This window comes from Lycorma delicatula, chromosome 1 (genome assembly GCF_047948215.1).
Source record: "Lycorma delicatula isolate Av1 chromosome 1, ASM4794821v1, whole genome shotgun sequence".
Taxonomy (NCBI): Eukaryota; Metazoa; Arthropoda; class Insecta; order Hemiptera; family Fulgoridae; genus Lycorma; species Lycorma delicatula.
Genome location: NC_134455.1, coordinates 1,660,601 through 1,673,996, shown reverse-complemented (window position 1 = coordinate 1,673,996; position 13,396 = coordinate 1,660,601). Strand labels below are relative to the sequence as shown.

The 13,396-nt window shown below is 30.3% G+C and overlaps 2 protein-coding genes across 2 annotated transcripts in view; one reads left to right on the top strand and one right to left on the bottom strand.

The window, feature by feature from the left end:
- Positions 1-6,977, bottom strand: part of Lamtor3 (Late endosomal/lysosomal adaptor, MAPK and MTOR activator 3) — a 44,618-nt gene extending 37,641 nt beyond the window's left edge. Inside the window, exon 1 of the mRNA XM_075355764.1 lies at positions 6,805-6,977. Within this exon, the coding sequence (XP_075211879.1) occupies positions 6,805-6,813 (9 nt within the window). The 5' untranslated portion in view covers positions 6,814-6,977. The remainder of the gene's footprint in view (positions 1-6,804) is intronic.
- A 324-nt stretch (positions 6,978-7,301) lies between these two features.
- The window catches only part of LOC142318745 (beta-1,4-N-acetylgalactosaminyltransferase bre-4-like), an 84,050-nt gene continuing 77,955 nt past the window's right edge, over positions 7,302-13,396 (top strand). The window contains exon 1 of the mRNA XM_075355459.1: positions 7,302-7,672. The gene's annotated coding sequence lies outside the window, so the exon portion shown is untranslated. The remainder of the gene's footprint in view (positions 7,673-13,396) is intronic.

Below are 13,396 nucleotides of genomic sequence, written 5' to 3'. Positions count from 1 at the left end.
AGGTCCTGGGTTTAATTCTAACCAAGCTTGGCATTTTTAATATGCTATAAAATTCATTTATTATTATGAGTGGGTACAATAATTGAGTATCAACCTAGAAAAAAATTTATATATTTTATTTATTTACACACTTTATCTTTGTTCTGCTAAAGGCCTTCGATAAAGCCAAACATATTTTTTCATTAAGACAAACAGAAAGTTGTACAATAGATGTATTTGTTCTTCAATCTGATGAGTAAAAGATTACAAAGACAAAAGTATTGGTATGACAAATTTATGATAAAATGATGCTAGTTCAAACAGTTTAGTTTGTAACATTAAGTAGGATTAATTCAACAAGGAAAATATAAAAACTAATGGATTCTATGTAAATTATACTTTATGAATTAGAGATGGAAAGGAAATGTACTTGAAAAAAGCTGAACACCTTAAATGTGTTTTAGTGCTTTATCATACAATAGATTGCCCTGAAATGCTAAGAATTACTAATTACTTCATGTCAACATGCTTAATCTAACAAATAAATTTAATTTAAATTATTAATATTAAATTTTCCATTTAATTGGAATTAATACTATTATAATTTTGTGACTCACTAACTGGCAAACATATAATTCCGAATTTAAACAAAGTTTGATTGCTCAGAACGTAATCAGAGTGGGTGAGATTTACTTTTGCTCAGAAATAAAGCTCTATGATTGCCATGTTCCAAAAATTAATTTTGCACTTGTTTAAAACTTGGTAGCTACATTATCAACCGAGCATAAATACATTTATAGGTTTAAAACGAGACTGCCCTAGAAACATTCATTAAAAAAATTTTGTATTATCAAAGTTTGATTTCAACTGTGTTTTAAACAACAATGTCAAGTACAATTACTACACCCAAGTTTTTGTTAACAAAGAGCTGATGATTAATTGAAATTTTGGGAGGATTGGATTGTTCAAATTCAATGATTTTTTCACAAAAATATAAGTTTTCTCAAATAATACGATTTGAGAAAAGAATTTTAATAATATAACATATAATGTAGGTTTTCTAAAAACATTTCTCTGCAGTTTACCGATTGATACATTCTTTACATTTTGACTTTTCCAATTCTGTTCTGTTAATTTACAATTTCATTCCCAAAAACTGAAATTTCTAACAAAATATATTCAGAAAATAATTTTTTCTTAACTAACACCTCAATTAAAAACTGCACAACTAAAAAGACAAAAAATCATACTTTAATTATTTTCAAGTTCTGAGAGCGTTTATAAATTTTCTTATGCAAGTTAAAATGACAGTAATGACTTATATTGCTCGGCAAGGCATCTTGTCTTAAAACATATAGATATCATGAAACTGAGATTATATATATATATATATATATATATATATATATATATATATATATTACAAAGCCCTCACCAAATCACTCATTTAAAATACAACTACAATACTAAAATTTGGCATCAGTTACTTTCAAGAGTATTTGGAAAATGTACAAACATTTTTTAAACTTTTTTAACTGTAAGGAAACTCTAAGGAATTGAAAGGGGTAATGAGCCAAAAATACCTGAAAACTTAAAACCTGATAAATATATACCCTTATTTTAAGCAGTCAGCAACTATTAAGATTCTTTTATTCATACTTAAAGGACTGTAAAAGGAGCAAAATAATTTACTATAAAATTAAAATAGAAAAGCTCTTACCGACTTACACATCTCTAATTTTACAATTTCTCGGGCTGCTAGAAAGTTGAAATATAACAGTTATTTCTATTAATGTATTGATGAAAAGAAAGTAAAAATTATTTGGATTACAATCCACTATGGAAGATAAAATCAGGTGCCACTATTCCTAGTTGAGTAGTGAAATGATGAGCAAAACAATCTATTAAATTTAACACATCTAGGCCCAGGTGAAATGCAACACTAAAAGTTTTCAAGCACATCTAATGCCAACAATACTATGGATAAAATTTATATTTAAGTTATACTTGTAACCATGTGTATTCTCAACCTTAGGAAGTGAATACTTAAAATTCAGTACAAATTTTGCCAATGTTCTACAAAAAAAAGTGTCTTGACTTTTCACTTTAAACCACCATTAAAATGATAAAGCTAGATTAAAGGTAAATTTCGTAGTTCTTATATAATTTATGATAAGCTTAAGTTTTGTTTTAATAAACTCCAAATATATTTGAGGAAAAAATCTTGTAATCTCTTTTAACACCCCTAAAAAATTAAAAAACATGAGCATAAATTTCCCTACTCCCAAATATGTTAAAAAGAAATTCAAAATTTGGGTGCTGATATAAACAACAAAATTCTATAAAAAACTTATTCTAGATATTCCTCGTTTATCCTTGGGAAGGTGAAACAGGGGAAAGAGGATTTCTGGCTTATATAATCAAAGTTTTGGAAGCATCTAACTCAAAACTTATGCATTGCTGAGGGCACTAAATATACAAATTATATAAACAGGAAAACCTGTTCACTATTCACCCGCTTTGAAAATCACTTCCATGTCCCATTTACTGAACAGTTAAAAAGCTGAAATTTTGTACATAGTTATTCTTAAAGGGTTGTTTAGAAGAAAAAAAAACAAAAAATCTGTTATATTAGCCACCCCTAAAATGTTAAAAAAGAGTATTTGGAAGCTTAAATTCAGTACATCCTATACAAGAATGGGTATTCCAGTTCGTAATAAATAGGTGTCTGGGTTAAAAAGTAACAGCTTATATTAAGAGAACGAGTTATTTAACTTTTTTTTAAGCACAATAATTCTCAAGTTTTAATGTAGTTAGTCAAGTTCAATATGTACCCTTTGTAGCTCGATAGATGTCTAGACGATAATTTCACAGTTGCCAGGTGTTTAGGAGTATATGCGGCATTATTAGACCAACAGTTTCAACAATTCTGTTTTAAATCATCGAAATCTCAAATTTTTCTTTAATACACAGAATTTGTAATAAATCCCATAGCAAAAGAGTCCAAAAGAATGAGATGTGGAGATCTAGGTGGCCATGCAGTTGGACCTACTTGTCTGATCTAACATCCGGGGAAAGTGTTGTTCAACAACATGGTATCATCTCAATGAAAGTGCGGTGTAGCACCATCTTGTTGGAAACTAAAGCATGCAAGAATCTGAGAAACAGCAAAGTTCTCCTCAAGCTTGTTGAGAAACGTGTGTCGTGTCACACTGGGCTCCATGAAAAAAAATCAAATCGATGATATCATTATTGTGCAGTACTAACTAGAGTTTGACTTTCGGAGTGTCCCTTTCATTTTCAATTACTGTATGGGGGTTTTCAGAACCCCAAATTTGACAATTGTGCCTGTTAACCTTTCTGCATGTACGACACGTTGTCTCCTCACTAAATAACAAAGTATCAACATAATTAGTATTTTTTTCAACACAGGGCATTACCTCTGCAGCAAACTGATATTATAGTAAGCAGCAATCATTTGATTTAATGTGATGAAGAAGTTGTAACTTGTATACTACAAACACAGTTGTTATGAACAATGTGATGAACAGTGGAACGAAGAATTTGCATTTCAGTAACTAGCCTGCCTAATTAATTTTCCAGGACTGGCAGTGTATGCATCATGTACACAATCCACAGTCCTATCACTAACTTAAAATTTTGGATAATTTCTAGTTTGAGAAACCAAGTTTTCAGTATCTCTTAAAGTAAAATCCCACTGACGAATAGACTTGGATATTGGAGGAACAATATTCCACTCAATTCGTACAAAACATTGAACATGCATAACTAATTGAAATTCCGCTAACCAAAGCATGTACTGAACCTTGTTGTGGGGTCCACACTTCAACTGACTACTACTGACAAAAATTGCATTGCGAGTCGGCTTGCCTGCGCATGTGTATTCCGCTGACCTTGAAAGTATACAGAACAAATCTTGAAATATTTCCTACCAATTGAGCCTACATTTAACAGATTACAACTATTTTTTTTTTTTAAATGTAAGCCAATATATTTTGGATACCTTTAGCCCACACACTTCATTTATTATAAATTAATAACAGCCTAGTTTAAAAAAAACATTATAGACCCGCTGAACAATGGAATTTGATTCTTTGGGTCCAGGAAAATGATCATAGATAAGAGTAATTAACTTGTGGAAAAATTAAAATATTGTAATGAATAAATTGTTTCTTTTTAACATGTAATCTATTTTCACCAAGTTAAACATTCCGTATTACAAAGTGATGTAAGTTTTGCGCCACCCTTTTTTCCTGCTCACCCTCTGCTAAACAACTGAAATTCCCTCACAACTGAAATAAGACTGACAATTGCAAAATTCAAACTTCACTTTATAAAGATGTTCTGCTTCTAGAAGCATGTAAATACTTACGGAGTCATAATTTTTTGACCCCTGTAAGCCAAGATTGCTTATCCTTTGTACATTTATGGTGAGGCATCCTAAACTAACTTTGACTTCCCTCCTGTGCGGCAGATGTTTTTCATCTATCCTCTTCATTCTTTTTTGTTATCATACTGAGTATTTGTAAAGATTAAATTTAGATGTTAGAAGGTGGTAGAATTTAGAGCTAGTGTGGACCGTATTTTTGATGAGGTGGTAGATTATGAACTGAAGCAATGCTATGTTCTTCTTGAATTGTATTTAATTTCTTATCACCCTTGACATTTTGATTGAATTACAATAGTTACATTAAACTTAAGAATATATGACACTTTGGCCATAATTGAACTTGACCATTAACAAGAAACTATGAGTCCCCTTAGACTGAAATGAAAACACAATTGCACTGTGCAGGATTCTGACGTAGAGCGATCGTACGCACTTAACTCGCCAGTGAGCGCTAGTACCCACTAGATGGCAGCACCGGACGGCTCAATGTGGAACGGAACAGAAGGATTAAATTCATACCGGACCTTAATAACTGGACTGCACCACTTATATACATAAAACAACATGTCCTAACTGATGATTCATCAAATCCCAGCAAAAACTACAGAATATAAAAAAATGAAAATTTGTATACATGTATGTTCTTCATATGGAATAAGTGTACACTACAAAAGGATTTTTCGAAATTCCAAGTTTAAAAAGTTAAAATGGAGTAACAATGAAATTTAATATTTTTTTTTAATTTCTCGGTAACAAATTAAGATTTAAACTTGATTTTTGACAAGTGTAATTTTCATGTAAATACCTAAAAACTAATTTCTAGATTTTTAAAAATTTGACATTGAAAGCGGGTGAAGAAAGTTAAAAAAAATTTGCTTGCAAATACTCTTCAAATAAATATATAAAAATCATTTTCAATTTTTCCTGAATTTATTTTTTAAAGGGATGCGATGGTGTACAGCATAGTGGCTCAACCAACACGGCCACTGTTACTTATGTATGACATGATTGGCTGAACTTGCCTTCAGATACTTGACTAAAAACATAAAATTAAAGAATTTTTTTTAAAAAATGAGAAGAAGTATGGTCACCTCCTCCTTGTGGCATTTTGTTGGCTAAGCTAAGCAACTGGCAAAATACATTTTTATTCGTACTTAGTAAGAGAAACCAGATGGAGGCTGAATATTTTGAAACCCGCATTTTTACATCGCTCAAAGTTTTGGGTCTTGTACTGACCAAACTTCATAAGAAATTACAACACATTGATATTTATACATTCAATAGACTTTAATTTTTATTTATCATTATTATTCTCACAAGCATGAGTTTTATGAACACAGGGGAGTCCAGGCCAGATGGATAAACAAGTAGAGCAAGTGAAGTCAGCCCTGACCGGCTAAACATCCCCTGACCATAACAGGAAACACAAAACCATGTAGCACAGCGGGTCTGTTAGTTTAAATATAAAATTCATAGTGTCAGGTGTAGAGTCCTTATATAAAGTAATACTTTTAACTGCCCATATCATAATTAAACAGTTCATAGATCAAAGGTACAATGGTGATCATTTACACAAATGGTCAGGTTAATAAAGTGATCATTAACAAGTTCTTCTGTATGTAAACATATTAAGATGAATTCTCACAAGAGACAGTTCTGTAAATAAATAAGGTTGTTTGTTTTTTATAGCCTATTTTTACCTGATTTGGTCAATACTATGATATAAAATGATACAGACAAAATACACTACAGCATAAAATAAACACGGGTTTTAGGAAAAGTTATTTTTTGTGTACCAAATGATTAAAAAAAAAAACAATGGTAATTTAATCAACTGCAAAATTTAACAATATATATTTAATTTGCATAATCAAATAAACAAGAATAATCAGTCCTGTAAAAATACAGTTGAGTTTTAGCAAAATTTAAAGGATGATCCGCATGACTGTTACCATCAGGAAGCGCTATATCATAACTTAAAAATTTGTAATAGTACTAATATGTGAAAAAACAAATCATAATACGGTAGTATTGAAATTACATCTTTTAAATACATAAAAAATATTAACTAATATTCATCATCTATATATTGTTCAGTCATATATATATGAGAAATGAGAAACAAATACCCAAATGGAAAAAAAATGTTCTTTCCACTAAACATTAATAGATGATGCTAGTATAAATTACTCCACGTTTTACAATTAATTTAAAATAAACACGTTTTCTACAGCAATTAGAACAATGATTTATAAAATTCACAATTGTTAAATCTGTTGTATATACATTCTCAAAATAAATCGAAAAACATTTTTATATAGAAAAAATAACTTATCGTTAGGAAATAACACGAACGTTTCAGCATAATTTTATACTTATACTGCAATCAAATTAAAAGCTAAGTATGAACGTACCTCAGCCATATTTAATTTCTAGAATCAGATTTTAATTATCTAATATATCATAGTCGCAACTTCCTTTAGGTTATACAGCATCTACTCCCGTGAAGACATCCAGCTTAATTACCAACTTACAAAGCAACTTACACAAGCAAATCGGATTTCAAAAACATTTTTAATATCAAACCACTCTAGATAAAACACAACCAAATTAAGAGATCGGAGAATTTTATTTTAAAATAAATGTATTTAATTAACAAAACATCGTTTGACTGTGGATAAATTAGGTTTTAGTCGCAATAGTAAACACGAAAACTGAACGTGTATTTTTTATTCTTGTAATTATGCATTTTATTTATACTTAGTAAATAAAAAATTATATTCTCATAATCATCATCATTAATCTTGCGATTTCACAGTATATCTTAAGCAACTTCATCGAAATATTGCGGAATAGGTAAATTTCATTACTAAATTTCTATAATAAACTGCCTCATAGATTTTATGAAAAGCCCTTGCATGTCATGCATGGATAATTGTGAATCTGCTTTTAATTAAATATTGTTGATATTTCTTATTGTCATCGTGGAAATTGTATAGTGACACTGATTTGTGTTATTTTCACAAGAAATGATTTAAATTGTAAATGTGCGTTTATTTTTGAAGATTAAAAGTCCTTTTTGTTTTCATTTGTTGTACTGCATTGATAGCATGTGTGTAATGAACGCTCTATTTTCAACGTACTGATTAATAATTTCACTGGACTAGTGTTCAAGAATGAAATTGGTTACAATTTCTATTCGTAATAGAACTAATTGTTTTCATCTGGACATTAACCGGGGAAGATAATATACAGTGCAGGAATGACTTAAATAATTTCGAGGTATGTTGTCGAACATATTTCATAATCGTAATCACTTATTTTTTTAAAAATTCAATTATGTTATCTATCTTTACAGTATTGGTTAAGACCCGAACTAATACTTTTGCTGAAATTTTGTTATATTTCACTTTTTAATCAATGCTGTTCATAACACTTTCTCACCACAACATTATCAAAATTGATTGTTTGCTATTTTTTAAGCTTTAACTTTTTTTGTAAATCCTTTGCAAAGAAAATTACTTTTTAAAGTAGGTTATTTACATTGTCTTATGTGCCATAATCAGATTAATTGTATGCAACCTGACGGCACAAAAATTGCCCCTGGAATTACAATATCAATTTTAATAATTCTAAGGTTAAGTGATGAGTGAAATTTTTAACTGTTGCCCAATCAATCAAGTCAAGTATATAGTTTAACTATAGCTTACCAAAATGTCAACATTTGGCTTATATGACATACTGTGTTCTCTTGGTGAACAGGAAGAGGTCATGCAAGGATTGTAAGAAACAACTTTCACCAGTACTTGTGCCAAAATTCCATTATAGATTTAATTTTTTAGATTCTGTTTTCACGGAAATTTACACTCCACAGAGTGTAAGTATATATTTTACTAAAGATAAGTGAATTTTAATGAAAATTTGTGGTAACTAAGTAAACAATAAAGAAATTTTATCAAGTGATGACTAATTTGGTAGAAAAATATAAGTTTAAAATACCATTCATTTGTAGGCCAGTTTCAAAATTGTTAATTTATAATTTTTTTTCACTGATCTTAGTGTAAAAAACAAATATTTATTATTAACATTTTGTTTTTTATTACTCTAACCATTTCACATGTTATCTTGTATATACTGAATATTTTATATAACGATCATGAGCCATATAAATCCACGACAAAAGTAAATCTGTTGTTCTTTCACTTCGCAAAATGAGCTAGAGCTATAGCAAGTAATTTAAAAAATGATTGGAACATAATTCTATTTTGTAGAAGATAATATAAATTAAAGTTTTAAATAAATAGATCATAGCATGTGTTTTACAAGTGTTAACAACAAAATGAAATAAGTGATATACTCTCTGTGAAAATGTTTCAAAACAAATCTTTCTTGGCTTTCTCCAAACATATGTCATTGCACAAAATATATATACCAGTACTATTATAAGGTAATTACAAGTAAGACCGGGACAGGTATTGTTGAGCAAAATATTTTCTCTTTATGTCATAAAACAACATATTTATTACCTCTACTTAGCATGGTAAACTTACCATATCATAATTCAAGTTATCAAAGGATTATGTAGAATTTACCGATTATCTTTAATAGCAGTTTATTAAGTAATTATTTTGTGGAATAAGCCTATATTTATTTGTGTATGGCTAAGGATTTGGAATAGTTTCATATTAAATCAATTAACTCATAAACCTTCAATGATAAGCGTTGGCTCATTATTTCATTTCAATACATTTTCCTTATAAAAAAATTAAGTATTTTCAAAAAACAGCTTAAGCTAAGATAATTTAATGAGATTCTTTTATAAGAGATACATTCCAGCTATAGGTCCGTGAATCATCTCATTTAAAGCTTATGATAGAGATTATAATTGGAGGTGATGATTTTAATTAGAGATTTTGACTAAGCAGAAGTAGAAGCTAATTATGTAAACCTCCAAATTACCTTCCTATAGTTTTACTATACTTTACTGCACTTCTTTTGTTATATTATAATTTTTTAACAGCACAAATAATACTTCTTACATTCTTGGCTGTTTTATAAGCCTCCATTTGTCTTCCTCTACATTTTTATTCCCTGCACATACCTCTGTTATCAAATTAATTAAAGCTGGATGTAGGCGAGCCTTAATTTATGATCCACCAGCTTAGTTGCCTCTACAAAATCTGCCTCAAACCTTTCCATCTGTTTGTTATGTCTTAGATTTCATTATTTGTAAACCCAACTAATTCTCAACTTATCCTGCAACCACATTTTAGTTATTTTCCTTCCTGCCTTTCCTATTTTCCACATTTCACTATCATAAACTGCTGCACTCCGAATAGATATTTAAAAAAAAAGTTTTGTAATAGCTAATCTTAGATTCTAGCAGACATTTTTTTATATAAAAAACTTGCTTTAGATCTGTATCTGCTTTATCCATCTTTCATAGTTTTACTGTCCAAACAGCAAAACATTTGTTCATTTATCTTAATATTTAACTCCTCATTGTCTTCCTTTCTGTCTCTTTATTTACTTACTTTTACTTTTATTTGTTGTCAAACTGATACCTCTCTTAGCAATAAATCCTGGCCATTAATAGTTCGTAAAATTTTACCAAAAGAACAAGGTCTATATATTTTTATGTCTCTGAAAATTTAACCTCTTTTAAATTTATACATTACAAAGATAACGGTGGTACTGGAGGTTGAAAAAAGTATACAATTACAAAATCTTTGGTGAGAGTACTCTGTAGCTTACGAGGGGTATAACTGGGTGAAAGGTGTCATCGTTAGCTTTTTTTTTACATTTAATCCTACACCTTTCTGAACCAGTTTCTCTTTCTTGAATGCTTTACCATTGCTGCTTGATTCATGTAAAGATTTTTATTAATTATTCTACGGCCCATTCCATGTAAGCACAATAAAAATAAACATATTACTCATACATTAATGCAGTACTAAATTTTTAATGAAGTGAGTACACTACTGAAGTGTTTTATATTACCTTTAAAAGTGGTTTTAAGAACAGTAAAAAAACAATGTCACTAGAATTTTTTATTGTCAGTATATCAATTAACTTTATCATGCACATTGCTATTAGTTACTCTTTTTTTAAGTAAAGGATGATTATAATTGGATAATTTTCCTTAAAGATAATAGAATAAGATTACAGTTCATTATTATTCATACTTTTATCTTTCAATTAATGTACAGTATATTATAAGAAAATAAGGCAGAAAAGAAAATAACTATTTTGATGAGTAAGATACCCTCAAAAAAGACGTTCATGAGATTTTAACAGTGTAAATATTTATAACTATTTCTAATTTAATTGCTACAGGAACTATTGTGATTAGTAAACTGTTCTGATTCATAAATGATTAGATATCATTAATGCACATTAATGATATCTAATCATTCATTCATACAAAATAATGTACCTTATCTATTCAGTAACAAGGTGTTAATACATATTGTATTACTAATATGTTTATATTGCTGCTGTTTTAGTTAATTATGCAGTTGGGAACTCACTTGATCTTTGATAAATTTGGAATATATGTTATTTAGAACCTAAGTTTTCATTAAAATTGAAATTATTTGTCAGTAACACCTTTTACCCATTTGTGCCCCTCGTAAGCTACACAGTACTCACCAAAGATTTTGTAATTGTATACTTTTTTCCAACCTCCAGTACCACCGTTAGGTGATGTTTAAGAGGATGAGATGAATGATTTATAGCATGTGTGAAAATGCCATGCCTGACTGGGATTCAAACCCAGGACCTCCGAATGAAAGACCGAGAAGCTACCACTCGTGCCATGGAGGCCAGCTTATAATTCTATATTGTAAAAGTGTTAATATACACTATTTTTGGACTACATAATTTGGTTAAGTTTGTTAATTAAGTTAGGTTAAGCGTAAGTGCAAGTTAGGTTGAGAGCAATATATATTATTTAAGAATAAATAACTGTATAAGTGAAGTTTAATCGAGTTTAGTTAAGTTCCAGTCATGCATGGCATTTGTCACGCATGCTATAAATCATTCATCTCATCCTCTGAAGTAATACCTAACGGTGCTCCCAAAGGTTATACAAGAAAAAAAGTTTAGATTAGATGGCGCGAGTGGTAGCGTCTCGGCCTTTCATGCGGGTCGCTGGGTTCGAATGCTGTTCAGAAATGACATTTTCACCACACACTACAAATCATTCATCTTATCCTCTGAAAGCAATACCACCTGACGGTGGTCCCGGAGGTTGAAACAAAAAAAAAGTTTAGGTTAGAAAAAAAAAAATTGTCATTCATCTCATCCATCCCCTGAAGTAATACCTAACTGGGATCCCGGAGGTATAAAAAAAAGTTTAGGTTAGGTAACTTGCTTTCTTTTTCTGTTTAGCCAACGGAACCACTGTAAGGTATTACTCAAGAGGATGAAGATTATGTGTAATGAATGTGAATGAAGTACGAGTATTGTCGTGTACAGTCTCAGGTCGATCATTCCTGAGATGTGTGGTTAATTGATACCCAACCGCCAAAGAACACCGGTATGCACGATCAAGGATTCAAATCCGTATAAAAGTTAGGTTAGACAACTAACGTTTACTATACTGAACTTCGTACGATACTAACATAACCTAATCCTCGCTAACGTCGTCTAATAACCTTAAATGTTAAATTGGTGGATTGTTAGGCTAAGCGCATAGTTGCATACATTAAATAATTATTTAGTACGAAAATAATGTATATATCATTTGTACAGTGCTGAATTACGAAATTGTTTATGACTGTACTGTGTAACTTCCGAGTGAAATGCTTTCCGACGAATAGTTTCAATTGTAACGATCCTAAATACGGTATATTCCAAATTTCATCGAAATCGGAGGTAAATTCCCAATTGTATATAATTATAGTTTGGCACAGCTATGGTTCTAGGTGATTGTTGCCTAGCCAGCGCGGGCTTTAATGCTACTCGAAGAAGGCAATATATATATAATAAATTTTACGGTGTATATACAGTATAATGTTTTTTTATATAGTAATTTTTTAACTTAACTGACTTTTTATACTAATTTACTGTGTAATTTTTTTACGCTAATGTTTATTCCATTCAATAAACAAATTCACATCATAAATTTTTTAATTATTTTTAGTCATATTTATATAAAAAATAAATAAATTCATAATGGAATAAAACAATATATACATAATTAGCTAACTTATTTTTAAATACTTATAGTAAAAAAAATAATTAAATATATTACCTTGAAATGTAGGCATTTCTTGTTTTTATAATTGTCTTTACTAGCTCGACAATCCTTTTTTCCGTAGAACCTTTACACTTTACTGTACTGTATTTCGATATGAATTTTGTTACTAGTACTAGCATAATACAAATAACTAAAATAAAAAATTACAAAGCTGCCGAATATATAGCACTTGAATTCTGTACTGCTTGTTTTCATCTTCTGACGTTTCTGATGAACTCTCGCTTCCCAGATTGACGATGACACGTCCAATTTGTTGTTCTAGAGGTCTTGCAGCTTACGATACTTATCTTCGTTTTTTTTACATTTTTTCCGCTCCTCAACTGAGAGTTCTGCAAACTTTTTATGACAAATTTCCATTGTCGCGGCTGAGATCCGGTTCTTCACCCGTGCCCGTATCATCTCGATGGGATTCAAATCGGGATGATATGGGGGTAAGCGTAAAACAGGGAACCCACCTTCCTCCAATATCTTATATTTTTTCAGATGATCATTATTTTTTTTAATTGTCTCGTAAAACTGGAAAACTGGACTTTCGTCAAATTTTCATTGAACGGTAGGCTGTTCGCAGCCAGTCAACCGTTAATTTTTTTGTTTATGCTGAATTCGGTACTCGGCTTTCTTCAGCGTTGTGATAAGAAGCATTATATAAAATCACGACACTGTTTGCTAACTAGGTAAGCAACTAGCTACAGCTAGTATGCTAGGTATGCTGAGGTGGTCAGGGGCAGACATGGAAACAGCCA